Genomic DNA, 22,838 nt, shown 5'->3' with positions numbered 1-22,838 from the left:
ACTTTGGTGGAACTATCTCTTGTACAAGGAAGAATTTTAAGTATGAACCCTGTGAAGTATCAAAGACAAAAGAAATGCTATCTTGACTTGTTGTCCTTGGACGAATCCATGCCTACTGCTGTATTTTCATTTTTTAAAAATTTTGGAGACCCCTCCGTGGCTATTTTATTGGAACCTGTCTCTTAACCCCTCAATCCAAAGAAACCCAACAGATTCTGTAGAGTTTAACAGACTTCACAGTACCTTTATAAAAATCCAGTATGATTTGGACAGGGGTTCCAGTTTGGCTTCTGTCCCCAGTGCCCTTTCTGTATGAGTAGGTTAATAGGTTTGGGGAAGAAGGCATCTGCCATGCTCACATTCTTGCCAATAATTGTCAGACCTACATGGCAAAGTTTCATGAGAATCCTGAAAAAAGTTGTAGATATTATTTTAATGAGCAAGGATGAAGCACTGACAGTTCACATCAAGTTTTGCTCAGACAGTATAGCACTTGGGCTGACATGTCATAAAGCATGGATGTGATGTAGTACATAAGCATCAAAAGCAGCAGTTATGGTTTCTGAGGGCAGACGATATTCATGGCTAAGACTCTAGGTTCTTCCAATAGGTGGAAAATGGCAGACACTTAATACACCCCTAGACAGGGAACTCGTTCTCAGCCCTTCTTCACAAGAAGACAGGTAAGCTGTTTTTCCATCTCTCCATTTCTAGATGCAACAGAAATTTCCCTTCTGCTACATTTATACTAGGTGACCACAGGCCATGCAGAGGAGAGCCTTCTGGAATTTGAAATAGTATAAAAATAAAAAGGGTAAGTTAAAGCAGCCATCTTTAAGCACTACATGGTTTTCTAGTCAGTCATGCTTGTAGAGACAAACCTCTACATTCCCCCTCCCCATCTGCAGCAATTTCCTACACCAAGTCTCAACGGGAGCAGTGCAGTCTTTTTTTTAGAAAAGAAAAATGAAGACAGGTCACCTTAGACAAGATGGTTCTTGAGTGTCAGTATTTTGGCATACAAAGCAGAATTCATGGCTTCCTGACTTTCATAAGGACACCCAAGTTACAGTGGAGCAGTTAGAGATGGCTTTTCTATTCATGGTTTCCTTGCTAATCAAGGAGCAATAGAAAGTATACCACTGGAAAAGTGAGGGAAAAAAACTTAATATCCATTCTGTTCCTGGTTCCAAGAAAGATAAGCCAGCCATGGAAGTCAGTTCTGTTCCTACCACCGCCCCCCGGTCCTTGCCTGATGGCTTTTACCACCGACACCCAGTAACACCATTAGGTCTGGTGGTACAGAAGCCAGGCATTCTCAGGTTGACATGAGCCTTTTATTTTATTTGCCCTTGCCTGAGAATCGCAGTCAGCTCTTTGCTCTCCAGTAAGAGTTGAATGATGAGGAGCAGGCTAGTTGTCTTAATTCTAGAGTCAGCCCGCCCTCTCCTTCTGAGAGCACACCACGGTCTCCTCAGTGGCATCTCCCAAGCTGTGCTATTGCTATTTCCTGAGTGGAAGTTTCGTACGCTGAGTTCCCCAGCTAACAGTGTGAGATACATTGACACAGCACATGCTAGGCATGTTTGAACTCCACCGGGTAATGCCTGGTGCTGTCCTACTAGGGGAATCCCTTGTGGTGAGCAAGTGCCACCTCCCTCCTACTCAGATGAGCAAGCTGACAGAAGTCTCACTTCCATCTTTCCCAGCCATCTCCTACAGGCATCTGAACCACCATTCAGGCTTTGGCCGTATGTGAAATAGTCACCAATTTATTCCAGTATGCCAGAGAGCATGTTCTTAGAAGCCATTTCTGCATCTTCAGGGCTAACTCTGTTCATAAACGTAGCCTCCTTGTTAATGCATGAAGAGTTTTGGGTACAATGGGCTTCAATGCTGCCTGCTTACATCTACCAATATGTAATGATGCCTACTTATATTTGCCAGTATGCAGAGAGTACAGATCACAACTTCAGTTTACCACATTACTGTTTGGACTCTGTACTGCTCCCAGGATCTTTACAAAATGTCTAGTCCCATAAGTGGGTTTCCTAACAACCAGAGTCATTCATATTTGCTCATTCCTCAAAAAGACTGCCTAAAAGCCAAATCTGAGGAGGAAGTGGAAAAAATTCCCCAGTATACTGTCACCTGTATCAGATCTTGAGGTTTTTTGTGTATCTGCCCAAGTCCATTGCAACCCCTGTACCATACAAGGTTTTTAGTGGGGCCCTACTGCTTACAGCCATGAATATGGTCTTCTTCCTCCGCAGAAAATTATGCTTGTAAGGTAATGTTTCCCACAAAAGTTGCAGAAGATGCTCTTCACAACAAGGAATTTCTCAACTCCACAGTAATATACGGTCCCTAACATAGGTTCATAGGTTGGCACTAGGCTTTTGGCCATAGGGTCTTTACCAGCCTAGCCATAACAATTCCCTGGCTATTTCTTCCTACAGTATTTACTTCCCTGGAGCCCTGTCTAGCAGGGCGACTGACGTGATCCCCGGGGGAAATTTCTCATCTCCATCCAGTCATCAAGGTTCATTTTAAGTGAAGAGTGCCAAGGAGGCGCTCTGCTTGACATGCATGAACAGTCTATTCCAGAGTATAGGGAGTCACTGGGTCAGGAACCTATCCCTCCAGCATGTTTTGCTCATTGTGATGCAAGGTTTAGGTCCTTGGAGTGTGTCACACTGATGGATTGGGATTTCTTTAAGTGTAGCATGTCCAGCAGCTCTGGGTTTGACATGGCCTTGTATGTTAAGCAGAGATCGCCTCTGAGTAGACGATACGTTAGAGAAAAGCGGGAGTTTTTTTTAGTCGGGCAGCATAGGGCATCTGCTTTAGGCCTGTGATTCTTTTAGTGAGGTGTTTCTGCAGCCTTTCCAGTTGTTGCAGATGTCTTGTGAGGTACATACCAAATGGGGCGTTGTACTCTCTGATGGGTCTAATGAGGGATGAGTACAGTGGGACAATGACCACCTTTTTTCTGGATGAAAAGCCCTTAGTGATGAGGTGTGTTGCATAGAAGGATTTCCTGACTGTTGTGGCGATGTGGTTATCGAAGGTGAGACCACTGCCCCCCTGTGTTCCTAAGTCTCTTGTCACACTTTTGGTGTTTAGTGTACTGCCACCTATGTGGTAATTCATGGGTAAATTTTTTTTCCTAAAGGGGATAATTGTACACTTCTTGGCATTGAGTTGAGCCCATGGCTCTGGCACCAAGCATCTGTTTCTGTAAGGCCCTCTTGTAGAATATCCACATCATTTGGATATTCAGTAATGGCTCCCAGTTTGCAGTCATCGGTGAACTTTGTTGGCCAGAGTCCCTTAGTGTTGGCCTGTGCTTCAGAGAAGTAGTGGCCAAACAAGAGTGAACCCAGGACTGAACCCTGCGGGTACTCCACTTGTCTGGAGCTGGATTTGGAGTCGGCTACTTTTACAGTGTGGGTTCTGTCAGTAAGCCAGTTGGCAACCCATCGAGTGACATAGGGATTTATGCCCAGCTTAGTAAGTTTATCTATGATTCCAGAGTAGGGGATGGTGTCGAAGGCCTTGGCAAGGTCCAGATAGGTTGTGTGAACTGCCTTACCCTTGTCCACGGCTGTGGAGACTGATTCGAAGAAGTTAATCAGGTTCAGGAGACACGATTGGCCCTTTACGAACCCAAACTGGGTGGGGTCTAGTGTTTGAAGGTTGCAGTGTTTTTGTAAGTTCCATGATAATACGTTCCATGGCCTTGCAGACCAGGCTAGTCAGACTGATGGGATAGTAGTTCCCAGGATCCAAGGTGGGTCCCCCCTTGTGGAGTGGGATAACTGTAGTTGTGCGCCACTCAGTGGGCACGAAGCCTGAGGTGAGGCTATGATTAAACGTGGCACTTAGGTGAGGTACCAGTTCATTTTGTAGTTCATGTAGTACACAGCCTGGGATATCGTCTGGTTCCATGGGTGCTGTATTCTTAGATTTGGAAAGTGCAGTTTTTACCTGTGTGGCCATGTTTACCGGAATTTGGCATTCTTTTGGTATTGAGATGGGCCCTTTAGGGGATGACAGGGGGGTGAATTGGCACTGAATCGATCTGCCATGATATTGGCAATGTCCTTGGGATCAGTATATTTAATGCCATTCTGTTGTAGCTCAGAGCATATCTGAGCATTGCCATTTAGATTCTTGACATAGCTATAGAATGCCTTGTGGCTGTCTTTGGAATCTTTGGCAATTTTATTTTCGTAACTAGCTTTGGAGGATTGTATGAGGGATCTCAGCTTCTTACTGAGGCTGGTAAGGGAGTTTTTTGCATCCTGGGATTTTCCTCTTTTCTGCAACAGTTTCTTCTTTCTGTTGTATAGTTTGTTTATGACAGGTGACCACCAGATTGGCTTCCTTTTTTTGGAGGAGTGTGTCTTTTCTATTTGGGATGGCACGATTCATGCATGAGTGGATGTGCTCATTCTAATAGTACCATTAGCAAGGCTGCATATTTAAAATAGTGGAGCAAAATTCACAACCCCTTAAAAGGGGCTTATGACTTGCATGTATACAGAGTTTGCCTAGTGGGATTCTCATATCAAGACCACTGAGTCTGTTGGCCACTGATGACTTTTCACCTGCACAGTTACAATAAAACCCTGATTTATCGCTATATCAGATCTAGGCTAGGGAGTACACACCCACATCCTCAAGGTGCTGAATCAGATGATCCAGAAACACTGGAAACAGCAAGTCAGTAATTGTATGTTAAACATGATTCTAATTATTTGGACATTCAGACATATTTGGAAACCAGGAGTTTTGTCACTTGAGTCTGTAATCGGATACAACTCTCTAGCTTTAGTTGCCACATGTCTCAGACTAACTTTGTCTTTGTTTTGCCTAGAGGGCAGGGAATCCTTCACTATGATTGATGCATAATTACCTGTTACATGACTCCGGAAGTATACATATCTCTTGTTCTTTACCTCTTTATTTTGTGAACGCTTTTCACAAGCAATAGTACATATCACTGTGCATGCACAAGCATAGTCATGGTCCATTGTTCTCCTTTTCTTTTACAAGGTATCTCTTATTCATACCTCAGGGTTAGAAGAACAAAAAATAATAGTGGTGTAGGGGTGGTGAAGGAGATCATGCCTTTAATCAGATGTAGACTGTCCAAAAGTTGCTGTAGTTAAAGTTGTCCTTCTGGCTGAAATGATAGTGCACTAGGGCCTAATTATACTTTTGTCCATTTCAGTTTCTTTTGATTGGAATTAGTATCTGAATCAGATAAAAATGACTGCATTCTTGATTTATGCTCAAAGCAGGTATTGGAAGTATCAGTATTCTTTGCAGGTATCCACTGTAGATCTGTTATTTAGCAAACTACTTCTGCATTACACATTACAAACTTAGAAGTCTTGGATTCCTGTTGCTGCTGGTGCTTTACTGTGTCTTTCCAGCTCAGTATTTAAACTGAGGTATATTTTCAAAGGCGAACTTTGTCGTGACTCATTCGAGACTACTAGTTCAGCCACCTTGTCTGTCACTGTTACCTAGAATATACTTGTTCTCATTGTTTGTCGTGTCTAATTTACAAAGCTACCACAGCTAATGATGCTGCATGTGGCTGTTGGCCAGCAGGCAGTATTCTGAGTCAGCAGTTGCAGTACTTGGATATTACTAAATTATTCAGTGCCAGTTTTGTTTTCAGTGGACATGCAATAGAAAAATTCTAAAGTGTCTATTTTGCAAACATATTTGCCCTTAGATGCATGCACAATTGCATGTTCTTTTCTTTCAGTTCAGGCCAACCCCCTCAAAAAAAAAAAAAAAAAAATTCAGTACCATGTATGTTCTGTTCCCTTCTAATTGGTAACCCAGGGGAGTTTTACATTTTGTTTAATGCACATTTGGTGGAATCACCACAAAGCATTGAATAAAATGAATAGAAAACAGATTTCACTAAAAATATATAGGGCATGAGCATTCAAAACTTTTTTTTTCCCCAGGGGTAAGTCCCCTGCATCTCCCATGTGGGGGGGGGGGTGTCTTTGTTTTCCCACACCCTTGTACCTAAATATACTAGTACAACTGCAAAGAAAAAATAAAGCACTACTCAAATGAATCCTTGTAGCATAACAACTGTTACATTTGTGGATACAACATGGATGATGGACATTTGCAAGGCATAATTGTTACTAGAGTCCATTAACTTGTAACTGCTACAGTCTCAGTTATAAACCACACCAACAGCAAATAACTGGTACCCTTCTACACTTTTGCATGAAATGTGATTCATTGAAATGTGTAGCTGACAAGATGTATATTCAGTGAATTTTATTCAACCAGTTGTGATTCTACCACATGTGCATTAGATGAAATTTGTAGGAACCACCAAGGAGCACTTCCTTGCTAAGTGACTTGCTCACAGTCATGCAGTACACATACGGAGGTAGATGTAGAAGGAATCAAATTGTGCTCTCAGGTACAAGAAAGAGCTTGTAAACAGTTTCAGGCATTAATCTTTCACACTGCCTGCCTGTAAGTTTGTTTTCCCTTTTCCCCCTCTAGATTTATAACCCATGAAAAGTTTTAATTCCTGTGCTGTTTGCTGGTGTAATCACAGTCTGAAGAATTAACATGTAGTTGAGTCAGTTATGTCCTTAAGTAGTTATTTGCATTATATCCCATGTCTTTCATTCTACAAGAGGTTTAATGTACCACACAGTGAAGATTCCAGCATGGCTGGGTCTTTCTTGCACTTTTTACTGAATGTTTTCTCTGTGTGCCCTTTTTGCCCTTTGGTTTGGAGGCTATTTGGGATATTTTGCAGGCAGCCTAATGTCTATGGACATCAGGCTTGATTTTAATTTCTTTGCTTTAAGTATAGCCAAACAATCCTGTTATGCTGTAATGATGAGATTATAAAACAAGTTTGAAACTTGGCATGTCTACAGTTAGCGGGGTTTGGCTTTATTGGCTTGAATGAATCCATAAGGACTTAAAAAGTAAAAAAAAAAAGAAATAAAAAGTCATGGGCATTCAGAAGCAATATGGCTGAAATGCTGGTACATCCTCAAGGTCAGTTTTTACTGATGTATAAAGCAAGAGACACGAGTACTACATAATCTTCAACTATTCAAATTCTCTTGTCACTCAGAGTAATACAGAATGGCTGAAGCTGTTCTGTGTTTCCACACGTCTGTAGAAGTGGATGGGGCATCCTGAATCATGCCAGATAATATTTTCTAATGTAAAATTTATTTATAAGCACATCTTCATATGGACAGAAATGCAACTTTTCTGTCAGTACATTTTGCAGTACTGTGTTGTAGCAAGATCATTTATTTTTAGTTTGTGCATAAGTGGTTAATCTGTCATAAAACATGTTGGTTTGTAGCCATCTGGCAAGTAGCTACCATTGTCCAGAATTCATCATGTTAATGGTTATAACACTTACAAGGTACTTGTTATAATTTCTTCATGTATGGACTTGAAATAAGGAACTGAGTAAAATCTGCTGTTGAAAACCTGTGAAAGTAGATTTTTAATTCTGTCTACCTTTTATTTTTCTTTTATTTAAAAAAAAAAAGTAATAATGTATATCAGGAAGGAATAGGCCAGAAAAAGATGCATGACAGTCTCTCTGTGGCTAGACACCCCAATGCCTCTCTCATCTTTATTGGGCAGAGAAAGTCTTTCAGATGTAATGTCCTTAATGGTCAGAAACTTTCTGGAATGAGCATTTGTATAGGCAAAAACTGTAAACATCTGCTTGAACTTACTGTTGTCAGTGTATCACTCAGTTATCTAGGACTTCTTGTTTTATGGTAAAGGAAATGACAAAGTAATGAGCAAACTGTTACTGGGCACATCAGTTGGAATTTCCACTAGTCCAAAACCTATCATGATGGTTCGTCACTTCACATGATATGACATGCACAAGAGCAACAGTTGCCATTGTAGAGGGGACTACTCTCGTAAAAAAAAAACAAAAAAAAAACTACATTGTGTTTTCTGGAATGCAATTCTAGTATATAGATATCTATCAATTTATGTGTGTGTGTGTGTGTATATCAATACATATATGTAGATATACACACACACGGATCTATGTTAGAAGATCGACCTTCATATGGTTGAGACCATATGATCGACTTTCTGAAAAGTCGAACAAAACAAAGTAACAAAAATCTATGTATTTTGCAGGGTAGCTTCACCCCCCACACCCCTATATATACACACTCTGAGATTGCACTACAGTGGGGAAAAGGGTAAATTCCACGATCCCCACTGTACTTCTATCACCATACAAATGCTTTGACTTTCTGGAAGGTCAATTATATGGTCTCAGCCATAGAAAGTTTGAATTTACCAACAGCCTTTTAAACGAAACCCACACACGCATTTCATTTTTTCTTTTTACAGTTCAGTCTATTTATCTCATTTAATTTATAAAAACTTTGCTATAAGTAAGTAATGAACTTAAAAACTTGCTGAAAGAATAAGGCAGCTGGTTTCACGTTAGCTCAGCTTCTCCGAGCCAACGTTACGTGAAAATCTAAAGATTTCCTAGCACATGTCCAGTTTAGATATCACAGGCACAGTTTATTTCTAGTTATTACTAGTTCTTGCTAAAGTATGTAGTTAATTTGCAAATGCTTCCTTTGTTGTAAAAGCCTCTGAAGAAGATGGGATCAGCATACTGTTTTGAACTTTGCCACTGCTGAGTGACAAGGAACCACTTTTATGCTTTTACAAAGTGTAGATTAATCATCTTTAGACAATGGGCTTTACTGTACATCAGTACCCTGATTAGAGAACGAGAGTTCTCCAGCAGGGTATTAACGTACAAGTAATGTGCACTGAAAAACAAGTCCACTGCTTCACAGCAGCATATCAAGATGTTCTTCGTGTTTCACTGGTGCAGTCATAACTGTAGGGTGTTCCTGCCGGCAGGCAGCCCGAGGTCAGCCAGAATCCCAAAGTCTGGGTCCAGCGTCGGCTGTACCAGCAAGTACCCTGACGTCAGAACGCAGAGGTATAAAGCTGACAGCAGACGCCATCTTCTCCAGTCTTTCTTGCCGTGCGGTGGAAAGCAGCTCGCAAGTCGTTGGTTGGCGTTTTTCAGACAACGTGCTTTGATTGTCGTCGGTCCGAAGTTTTCTACTTCTCTTCTCAAGCTAAGTACCCGTTAGAAACTTTTTCTTGCTCCTCCGATGTCAGAAAAAGTTAATAATTGTATATCGTGTGGAAAACAAATACCTCATAAAGATTTCCACTCTTACTGTCTACCTTGCTTAGGCCCTGACCACGACGTTTCTTGCTGTCGGTTCTGTGCCAGGTTTAATTCTCGCACTATCAAGCGTAGGTACGATTGGGCCTTGAATTATTTCGGTAGACGATATAATTATAGGATGTCGTCGGATACTTTACCGACAACCGGAATTCAGAAAAAACACAAAGACAAGGATAGGCCTCCAAGGTCCAAACATGATATTTCGCAGCCGGAGCCAGCTTCGGGTTCGGTGGTCATCATTGAGGCGCTTTTGCAGCCCCTGTCATCCGCCACTTCAGAACCGATGGCCGACACGGACTCCCATGGGGAGCCTTCTAGGCCCAGTATTTTATCTGCTGCAGGACCTTCGGACGTCGCTTCTTCAGATGGGTCCAGAACCGCTGTGCAGGTACCGGCTTCTGAGGGGGTTTTCAGGCCTTCTAATATTACTATTTCTACAAAGACAAAGGCAAAGTCAAAGACTCCAGTTAAACCAAGGGTTTCTTCACAAGCTGCCTCGGATACAGCTCCCAAGTCCCAGAAGCAATTACTTCGGATGGCTGAAGATTTACTTACAATGATTAGGGGTTCTCACCCTCCTCCTGAAAAAAGGCCTAGACAGGATATTCCTTATGATTCTTCTGATCAGGCTTCTGTGTCTTCTGTCTCTTCCTCTGACCAGGATTATTCTTTTCCTCCTTATGAGGATTCTGATGCAGAGGACTCTCTTCCCTCTGCTTCTCCCCCTGAAGATTTCTCTTTTGGGGAAACCTTACATGAGATGAGGGAGCATTTTCATTGGGAAGGTCAGGATTATTCTGCTTCCAAGAAGAGACTTAGGGAATTTCTCCTTCTCCCTCAACACAGACCTTTGGCTATTCCTCCTGTACTTGATATTGTGGATGATGCTTTTTCTGAAGCTAACCTAAATCCTGATTCTTTGCCGCCTGCTCCTTCTAAGCCTGATAGATTTTACAGAGTCCCTGACTCCCATCAGTTCTTATTTAAGAACCCTTCTGCTGATCCTGAAACCATTTCTCAAGGGTCTAGGGCTGCTAAGGCCGCTTCATCTAAAAATCCTATTCCCTCTGAAAAGGATTCCCGTGCCTTGGACAGGTGGGGTAAAAAGGTTTACACTTCTGCTACCCTTTCTATTAGAGCTTTAAATTGCCAGTTTCACATGTTCAAGTATCAGCAATTTCTTTTGTCTGTTCTAAAGCAAAGGCGCTCTACCTTTCCTGCATGTGCAGAGGACAAGGAATTACAGGATGTATTGCATGCAACTGAACAAGTTAGCAAACATAGTTTACATTGTGGTTTTGATGCTTTGGAAGCTTCTTGCAGGGCCGCAGCCTCTGGTACTGTTATCAGTTGACATACTTGGCTTCTTGAGCAGAATTTACCTGAACAGGTTAAGGCTAAACTGTTAGATGCCCCTGTTCAGCATGATGTCTTATTTGGGTCCAAGGCTGAGGAAGTTATTAAAAAGATGGAAGAAAAAGCAAAGTATATGCAGACTGTTAAAGATTTTTTGCAAGTTCAGTCTCCTAGATTTTCTAGAAATTGGCCCTCCAAAAATTGGTCCTTTCCCACGTCTGACAGGCCTCAAAGGGGAAGATATAGACGCTCCAGAGGTCGGGGACAGGCTCAGGCCTCTTACAGGTCCAGACAATGGACTGCTTCTTCACCTAGAAGGGGAGAAGACAGACCTCAATCTCAAAAGAAGCAGACTCAATGACTCTCTCCATTGGGCTACAGGTCCTCCTTGCCTGGAAGCCCCTCTCGGAGGAAAACTTTCTCTTTTCTACCAAAATTGGACTCCTATTACCCAGGACAAATGGGTTTAGACGTGATTTTAAGAGGCTGCAAATTCCACTTTCATACTCTGCCAAGGTCTTCGGGTTGGCCGGATCTGCCAAAACATCAATGGTCAGAGGCCTTAAATCAAGTGGACGCCTTATTGGTCATGAAAGCCATAGAACCTGTTCCACTTCCAGAGATGGGAAAAGGTTTTTACTCCAGACTATTTCTGGTCCCAAGGAAACAAAACTCATGGAGACCTATTCTGGAACTCTCAGTGTTAAATACCTTCCTGGAGATTCCAAAATTCAAGATGCTTACTCTGCAACAACTTCTACCCATGCTCTCCCAGGATGCTTGGATGGTGACATTGGACTTGAAGGAAGCCTATTTACACATTCCCATCAGACAGGAACGCAGAAAATACATCAGATTCAAGGCAGGTTCGAGACACTTTCAATTCTCTGTACTGCCCTTTGGCTTATCTACTGCGCCCAGAGTCTTTACCAAGTGTCTGGCTCCAGTAGTAGCTTATTGCAGACTCCAAGGAATTCAAATTTACCCCTACCTGGACGACTGCCTTATTCAGGCAGACAGCAAGGATCTTTTACTTCAACATCTGCAGTTTGTTCAGCGTCTTCTCCTACTACTGGGATTTTCAGTGAACACAAAAAAGTCACATTTGATCCCCTCTCAACAAATGATCTTTTTGGGGGCTCTTCTAAACACAAGCTTGCAAAGGGCCTTCCTTACTCCAAACAAGTACAGCTGGCATCAATTTTCAAGACCTTGGCTACTTTAACTCAGCTCACTGCAAGGAAATTCCTGCAGGCTTTGGGCTACATGGCTTCTTGCATCCTGTTGATTCCAAATGCAAGGCTTCATATGAGAAAACGTCAATGGTACCTAAAGAGTGTATGGTCTCAGCATTACCACAGCCTGGAAACAATGATACCTCTGATTCCCTACCTCCAAAAAGAGTTCCTTTGGTGGTCCAGGGCTTGTGCTTTAAATGAAGGGAATCCCTTTCATCTACCTCTTCCTGCTCAGATCATAACCACAGACGCCTCGGATTATGCTTGGGGAGCTCATTACCTAAACAATTGCCAGCAGGGCTATTGTACAAAGCAGCATCTCCCCTGGCACATCATCTTGAAGGAAATGTTGGCAGTCCAAAATGCTCTTCTAGCCTTCCAGAATCTTTTGCAACCAGGACATCTTCTGATTTGCACAGACAATACCACAGTCATGTGGTATATAAACAAGCAGGGAGGCTCTCACTCATACCCCCTTTGCAGACTAGCCATGAGTTTATGGGACACAGCTCTAAATCTGAATCTGCATCTTCAAGCTCAATTCATTCCAGGAAAACAGAATCTCTTAGCAGACAGCCTAAGCAGAAATCTTTTGTATCCTCACAAATGGATGCTAGACCCCAACTTATTCAGCAGGATTACGACAGTTTGGGGTTGTCCTCGGATAGATCTGTTTGCATCCCATCTCAATCATCAGCTGCCTCTCTTTTGCACCAGGTCCTTCCACAAAACAGCTTGGAAAGTGGATGCCCTGTCTTTCAGCTGGAGGAATCTTTCTGGATACGCCTTCCCTCCTCTTCCTCTTCCGCCTCGGGTACTACTGAAAATAAAACAGGACAAGCCCAGGATTATCATTTTGATAGCTCCAAATTGGCCTCGACAGTTTTGGTATCCAACTTTAAGACACCTGTTCTTGGAGCCTCCATGGATTCTGCCTCTGTTTCCTTCTCTTCTGTCCCAACATCAGGGTCAGATGCTACACTCTCAAATCAAGACTCTTTGCCTGGCAGCTTGGCTCTACAAGGCCCTTTGATTCCTTCTGCTTTACCCAAACAAGTTTTGGATGTTCTCTTAGAAGCTAGGCACCCTAGCACTAGAATATCTTATGCTTCTAAATGGAAAAGATTTTGTATTTGGATGCGGGATCAAGGTTCTGATCCTCTTTTACCTGACATTTCTTCCATTTTACTTTACCTTTCTGACCTTCTGCTTAAAGGCCTCTCCTTTTCTTCCATTAAAATCCATGCTTCTGCTATCTCGGCCCATTGCAACACTGATCCCCCCATTTTCTCTCACCAGCTGGTGAGACAATTCTTGAGAGGGGCTAAGAATTTAAGACGACCTAGAACTCCTCCTGTTCCTGCTTGGGATCTTAATTATGTTTTGGAAAAGCTTACTTTACCTCCCTTTGAGCCTGCTGCTGCTTCAGACATCAAGTTCTTATCCTGGAAGACAGCTATTTTATTAGCTTTGACTTCTGCCAGAAGGGTGTCAGAGTTGCAAGCTCTCATGGCTGTGGAACCATACCTTATTTTCCACCAAGACAGAGTTGCCTTGAGGACCAATCCTACATTTATGCCTAAGGTGATTTCTAAAGTGGCTTTAAATCAGTCTATACACCTTCCTACTTTCTTTCCAAATCCTCAAAACAAAGGGGAAAGGATTTTGCATTCATTGGACGTACACAGACAGCTACGGTTCTACCTGGACAGAACTAAAGATTTCAGAAAATCTGATCAGTTGCTTATCTCTTATGCCTCCAGTTCTCTAGGCAAGGCTATCTCTAAACAAACTGTTTCCAAATGGATTGCCCATGGGATAAGGTTTTGTTACTCTCACTTTGGGAAGCAGATTCCTGGTACTGTTAGAAGTCATTCTACTAGAGCAGTTGCCACTTCAGCAGCTTTTCTCAGAGGAGTTCCTACCAAGGATATTTTGGAAGCTGCCACTTGGAGTTCAGTGCATACTTTTTCTAAGCACTGTAATCTCCCTTTGTATTCTAAGTCTAGGGCAGGTTTTGCCTCTGCTGTTTTGCAGGGCCTTCTGGCTGCCCCTTCTACATAACCTCCTCCCTCATCACAGCTTTGGAATTCCACCCTACAGTTATGACTGCAACAGTGAAACACGAAGAACATAGTACAGTTGTGTACACCTACCATAAATGTAGATGTTAGAGTGTCTTCACTGTTGCAGTAGGTGTTTCCCTCCCACCTATCCCCTCTTATCTTCCTCTTCTTTTGTGGTGTATTTGTGTTTCCTTTTTGGACACCTTTTTTGGGTATTTTGGGGGACTTCTGACATCTGGGGCAAGAAAGACTGGAGAAGATGGCGTCGGCGGTCAGCTTTATATCTCTGCGTTCTGACGTCAGGGTACTTGCTGGTACAGCCGACGCCGGACCCAGACTTTGGGATTCTGGCCGACCTCGGGCTGCCTGCCGGCAGGAACACCCTACAGTTATGTCTGCAACAGTGAAGACATTCAAACATCTACATTTATGGTAGGTGTACACAACTGTACTTTGCCGTTGAGCTCGGACTGAGGAAATGGAACGACTGCCATTATTTTATGCTCACTAAGTAGTGCTTTTGCTATTTAGTGAATGTAAAAAATAAAAACAAAAAATAAAAAAAGATAAAAAAGATGTGTGTTTGTGTGTGTGTGCGCATGTCAGCGAGAGTGAGCGACCCATTATTTTACACTTTCTAAACAACATTTTTGCTGTTTAGTAAGTGTAAAATGAAAAAATAAAAACAATAAAATTGTGTGAGAGAGACAGCGATCGACTGAGTGAAACAGAAGTGTGCGTGTGTTTGCATGTGTGCGTGAATGCGTGTATGATTGCAGAGAGACTGTGTTTGTGAGAGAGACGAGAGAAAGTGAGAGTAATATGTGAGTGAATGCATGTATGTAAGCAGAGGAGACTACATGTGAGAGGGAATGAATGTGTGTATGAAAGCAGCTGGAGACTGAGAAAGAGGAAGAGACCGATCTTGTTTGAGTGAATGTTTGTATGAAAACAGAAGAGACTATGTGGTATGGGAGAAAGAATGGGCTGTATGTAAAAATTGTTTCGCTTGCTTATTATTATTTTAAGCACTATATTATTTTTTTATACGTTTGATGTAAAAAGCTTTCTCCAACACCATTAACATACAACAGCAAGTTTGAAACAGTAGGCGGAGGAACTATTTTACATTAAAAATATATAAAAAAAAATAATGTAGTACTTGAAACCCTTCCAGGGGTGTAGAGGCTGTCCGCCGGAGGCATCTGGCCTCATAACACCCCTGGGCGGGCATTAATTACACATTAACACACACACCCTGTTAGGCATTATTGCTTGTTTGATACTGCTGCACCTGCAGTTCACATTCTTAGAATCTTTGGAATATAGTTCAACACACAACATACTGCAGGTGACTTCATTATCAAAGCAATAATTTGTCAGGTATCTGGTAAATGAAATTCACTGCATAGTTATTTATATAACCCTGTCTTGCCATATGACAGATTCTGTGCTGAGGTCCCTGACAAACTATTTTCCTTACTGCTAACTCTTGGTTTATCCTGTCGAATAAAATGCTTTTAGATTTATGGCAAATTGTATTGGCTATGCCATTCATTACACATTTTTTCTTAAAAAAAATCCTGCTGTGCACTGAAACAGATGAGCGTGTACTAGTGATATGTATGTATCATGGAGTAATTTAACCAACTCTGAGTAATGCCAGATAGTTTAATGAATTATCACTGTAGCTTGTTACTCCTGTCCTGCATTTTGACAGTATAAAAATGTCCATACGCAATACACATGGATGCAGATTTACATCAGGAAGTTGAAATTCTCCAAGTACTCGTCTACCTGCATTCAATATGTATTTCTAAAGCAAAAAAGAATTTCCTTACTGTTAACATGCATCTACTTTGGAAAAATTCAAACTGTCTTTTTTTCCACATAATTTTCCAAATTTTGATAAAAAGTATAAACTTTTGCCATCTCCAATCTTTCATTACAGCCAGGGCTGCTTGCTGTCTCTTTACAATGCTAGAGGCATTCACAAGGCAGTCTCTGCTTTCATATGGATTTTGTTTGAGTGTTACTGGATGGATTCATTTTTCATTTTGCTGCCACTCGTAATAGCTTAAGACATGTCTGCCCATCAGTCTGAATAGGCTCACCATTGTCTTTTCAGCCATTTTTGACCAATCTGTTTAGATTCGGAAGATTTTTGAGTAAAAACAGCAACTTTATTTCTATGTAGATACTACCCAGCATTTTTTGTAGGTAACAAGCAGGCAGATTATGTACTGATTTGTTTTTAAAAGCAAGAAGTGCAAGCATTTTTATAAACACATAATGACAAACCCACTATGACATTGCTACATTACTGACAAAATGGTGTTATTACTTGCATCAAAAAGGAGTGTCTGAAGAGGAGTTCTCATGTGGTCTTCCCATAACCAGGCTCATGAAATCATACTGTATTAAACAGTTTTTTATTTTCCATTACTTGAAGATTGGACATTTTAATGTATTTAGAAAAAACGATTTTGATCAGTGCCAACATAAAACTGTTTCTTCTCACTTTCCTTAGTGCTCAGGATTTGTGTTGCACATTCACTACAAACTGAAGAATGCCTTGTATTGCATAGTTAGTTATCTTGGGTTGGCATGACTTGTAATTACTGTTAGAAAAGCACATTTAAAAAAAAAACAGATGCACATATGAATAATATACTTGATTACCACCTTAGCCACCTACCAGTTGTCTCCTCCTCCCTGTGGAACAACCTCTATCTCTACGTGCCCCACTTACTCCACTACTGCTGAGAGTTATTCAGAAGGTGATGGAAAAATGACCCCACTTGATAACTTCTGACCCCTTTCTGTGAGAGACCATATTGGCTTTCACTTGCAATAGAACTGTGTAAGGAATCCCCTTAAAACCTTGTCTCTACTCTTTTACCCAGCAGGTCATGCATCTGCTCACCCATACTACCAGGGCCTCAAGTTATAACATCAGTGATGTGTGACCCTTTTTCCTGTCATGTGACTCCCCCCACCCCCCTCAGGACAAGCTTAACATTGAAAAGGAAACCAAGAAGCTTTAAAAAATGAAGTCATATCTGGCAAAATGGCGGAGTTTCTTCTTGTTGTATGGCAACAGTTCCCAGGACCACAGTTTGTCAGAGCTTTTTGCAGCAGGACTTTTAATACTTCTCTACAAAAGTTCAGTGTTTACCCATCTCATCATGCCTTTCTCTGGATTAATCCTTGGCAAGCACCATGCTGATAAATTTCTTCAAAAGGTCCCGCATCTCTGTTCATCATTGTGGGTTTTCCTTTTCTTTGCGATCCTAATTTTGCATTAGCAGAAATCACATTGGTTCTGTATGAACCAGGAGCATGATGTTCTGTTAAATCTATACACTGGAAAGTGTCATTTTTATTATTTATGGTAAGAGAATTTGAGTAGTAAGCCTTAATGTGCAGAAGCCATATGTAGTCTTTTATATAAACATTGTGAGCCTGAAGATGCACCAAAAGTGGCATTATGGGCCTTCCTTTAGTAGACTATTCAAATTCACAGTTTTCCAAAGCTGTAAAGTAAAGGTGAGAAAGTCTTGCATGTCAGATGCACACAAGTTACTTGAATTCTGCATAGATAGGACCAAAAGGCTTAAGAAAAGTGGAAAGACTAGTCATTAAGCATACTCATTCTAAAGGACTAGTCATTAAGCATACTCATTCTAACGGACCGATCATGTTCATTTTGCTGTGCTGTGAAGAGCACAGAAATCCTTTTCAGGGAAAGGTTATGGCAAATTTTAAATCGGCAGCATTTTTCAGTGATGTCTCTAAAGCCATAGTATCTCTGAGGCCTCCATGTGGTTTCAATCCACACCTTTTCAAAACATAAGCTGGAAATCCAGTCTGAGGATGATAGGGTTTGGCATGGTGATCGTGCAAGGCTTCCTCCAGAATTTTATCACCTAGACTGCTAAAATTTCCCACATGTTAAAATAACTACCCCTCCTTCTTTCTGCTGCCAGAAGATTCAGTCCCTTCCCCACCAGTCGGCCCATTCAACCTCATCACCAAGACAAAGATTGTCAGGGAGTGTTCATCATTTAGGCAGCCATCAGGGTTGGTTCCGCCTTTTTTTTTTTATTACTCCCTATCCCCTCTACACACAGCAAAGTTCCAGAGATGGAGGTGCAATGGTTTGACTGTAAAGGATGACAGCACACTTCAGGAAGGGACATTCCCTGAAAGCAACCTTTCTCATCCATTGGTAGCACAAGTGGTGGTTTTCTATGGTCTCCAGCAGTGTGCCTCCAGGTGTAAGCAACCCTCTGCAAGCTCCAAGAAAAGTGTGTGCAAGCCACACCCTTTCAGACCTTCTCCATGTCTAGCTCCTCCAGTGCAATAGCCCCTTGTTGAACTCCAGTCACCTGGGTCCCAGTCAAGGTGCCGTCTGTCTGTGCCATGGGGCCAAGCTTTCAAGTATGACCATTGTTGCAGCACTTGCTCCCTCCTGCCTTCCTCCTCCTAGTCAGTCTGTGTCTCTGTCGTATACATACTGTCTGGATCATATCTGTCTTTAGGGACATGGAGGAGAGCACTTTTTAAAGGATTAGAGAAGCTAGAGATAATTTCTTTAGAGTTGTAAAGAGTAAGAGGTTAGAGTATTTGTTCATTTGTAGCAAGTATAATTAGTTTTACGAAGAAGTTGAAGTAGTAGAACAAACACGACGAGCACCACTGAATGATTAGTTATAGTGTAATCCTTACGTCATAAAATGTGACATGAAACTTGCATGTTGTAAAATTGGGGTATTCCCACTTTGATAAACATTGCAGTCTTCTCTTTTACACAATGTGATTACCAGGTTGAAAAGTTATGGTCTTAGACATCCCTTGCAATTCCTTTCAAGGATGCTTGGTACCGGTACAGTTGTTCATAGATTCAGAATATCTGCAGATTATGGAGCATACCAATTACAATTGATGTTATGCAAATGTTAATAAGTTAACTGTAAATGTTTAGTAATTTAATTAGAATATATATTAGTGTATTCTATTTTCTTTATATTGTATATGAACTTTTGTAAGTTGTCAGAGTTCAAGCATTGTAGTAAACTGAGTGTTAAAACCTGTAGTACTGTCTTAATATTGTACATTCACTAATAACATTTTGTATCCTTTTGTCTAAGGTTGATGTAGAGAGTACTGAAGACATCCGACTGATAGAGTTCGATGAATCTCAGAAGAGTGAGCATACAGTGTTCATAATGCCACCAGAACCACCACCCGATGATGGGACAGACCCACCGCATATGTATAGGTATTGCATATCAAAAGAAATGTAAAAAAAAAACTTTCAGGAAAAGAATCTCAAATGATAAGGACAGTAGTTGATAAGGGTATGCTAGTTCACAAGGTCACTCAGTAGGTGAAAAATGGTGATTAAACTTGATATTTAATATTTGGTTTAGCTAGTAGTTTGTAACTGAGCAGCTGCTGATAGCTTTCCAATCCAGGGGAAGTGAAGTGACTGTGTCACACCACTTGGGTGACACCTAGCAAGTACACCAGGTGTTGTAGCTATGGAATATATGCTTGTAGAACACCTGATGCCATGGTAGACATCCATGGAACCTTGAGGTTTCATCTTGTTGTTGAGGCATATTTTCTGCAGTTAGCATGCAGCAGAGCTTAGGGAGCCACTAAGACAGAGAGGGAGATCTTCTCTGTGTTTGTGTAGATTGCTGCACAGGGCCAGCAGCGTGGCCCACTGCCTTACCACTTGGTTCTCACTGCTGAGGAATGGATGAGCTGATAGGGTTACTCATGCAGAAACAAATGGGCTGTTGAGCTGTCTGCTAGACTGTGGATGCTTGGCCCTGCCCTGCTGAATGAATGGGCTCAGTGGATGGAGGTAGTGGAGCCATCAAGTGAGGGAAAAAGTCTGTATTCTAGAATTTTTGTACACTCAGAGTTTTCCACTCATTATAATCATCAGCCTGTGTAAGGGTAACATGATGTTTCTACTGTCGCTGGACACCATTTATAGTTGTATTTTGTATAGTTATTTTTAACAAAAATTCAGTTATTTTTGCTGTTTGCTTTGCACATTTCTCCATTGGATTCCAGCTGTTTAAGCAGGCTCAAAGGTACCTACAGCAGGCATCCTCTGGAAGGGGGAGTTACTTGGGCAGGCTGCGTGCTTTACATGGATTGCAAATGTATATCTGAATGCTGCTTATTTGGCTAGAATTTTATTTTAGCTGTATGAACTTGGAAGCAAAAGAGCTCCTAAAGATGGAGCATATAGAAAAACATTCTGTAGATGCAAAGCTTTTTATTTTTGCTGTTAAGTGTATAAGATGGCTGTACACTAATCAGCAGCTTGATTAGAGCTCTCCCAGTGTGAAAACAGAAACTGAGCCAATAAAAGCTTTCCATTTGGGTAAAATCCATTTACTGGTTAGTATTTGCACTGTTTAGATGCCAACAAAGAAGAAATTTGTAGAAAGTAAGAGAAAATCAAACAGAAAAGAAGGGGAAAACAACTCTGGCTGAGGAGAATTTTACCTATATTCAGCAAGAAGGCTGTTCCAGTTTCAGCTATGGTACTGGAGATGCAAGTAATTTGGAGGAACATCCTCACTGGTCCTTTTGAACCTTTTTAAAGGTTGTTTCATGTTTTTAGCTTTTGGTATTTAAGCTCTGCATTTGAACAGGTTCCTGCTTGTTTGTACCAAGCTGACCTGAGATGGGCTACCAGCCACAACGTAGCTGAGGTACCAGATGACTAGAGACGTCTTAGCTTCCAAAAAAAGTTGCCTGTTTTTTGCTTATTTGTACATTTTGATGTATTTTGTATTGTCTGCTGCCAAATTTAGTACTGTATTTATGTACTGTGTACTAATTTACACTGTTCTGCAATTGTCTGCCTTACTGTGCCAGTTTAGTCAATTTTTTTGCTGTTTTCGTACTTGCTGATGTTTTTCACTGTTGTAAAGCAATTTGTTCTGCATGTTCTGGTCTTCCCGCCAATCAGTGTTATAATAGCAGTTTAAAACATTCTTTGGAGTCTCCTTGCTAATTTTCTGCAGTTTTAAATGTTTTATTAGTGTCTCACTATTTTTCTGCTGTATTAAACATTTTCTTGTGATACGTGTTGAAACTAGGGTAGCTAGTAGCTGTAGCATAGTCAGGATACAGGTTTGCTGCAGCTGGGTCTGTAGTGGCTGTTTGTTCTGAGCATGTTTTCTAGGCCATTTTGGATTGGAAGTGGCCTTTCTGCACTCTAGTGAGAGGATTATGCTGATTGTAACCTGTTTGGTGAAGGGTGGTTTGTCTAGGATTTGGAATAAGCATCTTCATTGGTCCTTCTGAGCGTACTACCCTCACCTAGAATGATGCCACAGTATAAACAAAAAATGATTGATTTCACTAATTGGCTTAGTTTTTGGTGTCATTCAAAGGGGGTCCAGTTCCTGTAAGCCTGGAAAGTCATGGTCGACAAACCTCTCTGGTGTGCCAGTGACGGTTTGCACTGGCACCTGTAGGCTTTCAACTGCTTGCAAAGACTCTTGCCTCCCTCATAGTGCCTTTTTTGGGCAAAGTCTCAAACAAACTTATCAACATGAAATTTGCCAGTCATAACAAAATAAGGGTCATGCTGCTAAATGCTAGGAGCCTAAACCAAAAACTGTACATCTGGGAAGCACTTTTACCACTGAAAGATGTAAATGTCTGTGCAGTCACAGAAACGTGGTTTAAGGCCTCAGTGAGTACCCTGGTCTTGCAAGGCTACAATGCCTTCCACACCTTCAGATAGCAAAATGAATGTGTGAGAATCAGGAGGCGGTGTTACTATCTATATCAGAGATAAATTTACCCCCTGTCTAGTTAGACTAGACAACTACATGGAGTTACTGCAAGTTCAGGTTATGGTGGGTAAGATCCCCATTCATGTCATGGACCGTTGTAGAATCCCCATTTATGGGTCATAATGAGCTTGATGCCTACTTGACCAAACTGGAGACGATCCAAATATTACTGAACACACTTGCTGTGGAGGATTTCAATTATCCCACTGTCTACTGGGAAACCTCCATTAGCCCTAACCTGCTAGCACAAAACTTCCTTGACTTTAACTCAACTGTCCTGGAACAAACTGTTCATACTGTGAGAAGGGGAACAAACATACTACATCAGGCATTCACTAACATGTCAAATGGATGCACTACCGCAATTGTCAGACCTTTATGACTTAAATCTGAATACAAATCAGCCACCTTCGATTTGACACCAACACCAGAATGCACAAAGGGCAAAATCAAAGTAAAAAACACTTCACCAAGGCAAAACTGTACCCCATCCTAGATGAAGGTATGAATGCATTTCGAGCCCCCCCCCCCCCCAGCTGGAAGTGTGAACTACACCAAAGCTTCCACTAAAGCCTTGTATAATCACTTGCATAAGTAGACTCGGTTGTTCCGGAAAGTATCAAAGTCAGAGCCCCAATTAAAAACAAGCCATGGTAGACATCCAGCATCAACAAACTTTACAATAAATGCAAAAAGTTGCTGTCTGTGGAAAAAAAAGGTGAGACCCCAATAATGGAAAAGCACCCTCCTGAGCCTCAACAGGCAAATAAGATAACTTGTCAAATCCTTCAAGATCTTGTTTGAGAAAAGCTTAGCTAGCATAGCCAAGGATAACCATAAGGCCTTTTACAGCTATATACGTAGCCTAAAAGGTAGGACCTAAGCATGTGCCGAAATAGTGACCAACGGTATCACACATACTGACCCCACAGAGATAGCAAACCTGCTAGCGAATAGGATTGGTGAAAATTTCATCCCCCTATTCCCTCCAAATCTATCACAAACCTTGCCCCAAATGCCCCCCACCCTACATGTCTGAAGAAAGGGTCATCAAAGC

At 41.5% G+C, this 22,838-nt stretch overlaps 1 protein-coding gene across 1 annotated transcript in view; it reads left to right on the top strand.

The window, feature by feature from the left end:
• The window catches only part of DENND4C (DENN domain containing 4C), a 2,492,302-nt gene that overhangs the window by 849,440 nt on the left and 1,620,024 nt on the right, over nt 1-22,838 (top strand). The window contains exon 12 of the mRNA XM_044061083.1: nt 19,097-19,227. Coding sequence (XP_043917018.1) covers nt 19,097-19,227 — 131 coding nt within the window. The remainder of the gene's footprint in view (nt 1-19,096; nt 19,228-22,838) is intronic.

This window comes from Protopterus annectens, chromosome 2.part0, assembly GCF_019279795.1.
Source record: "Protopterus annectens isolate FY-2018-M chromosome 2.part0, PAN1.0, whole genome shotgun sequence".
Lineage (NCBI taxonomy): Eukaryota > Metazoa > Chordata > Ceratodontiformes > Protopteridae > Protopterus > Protopterus annectens.
This window is presented reverse-complemented; position numbering and strand designations above follow the sequence as displayed.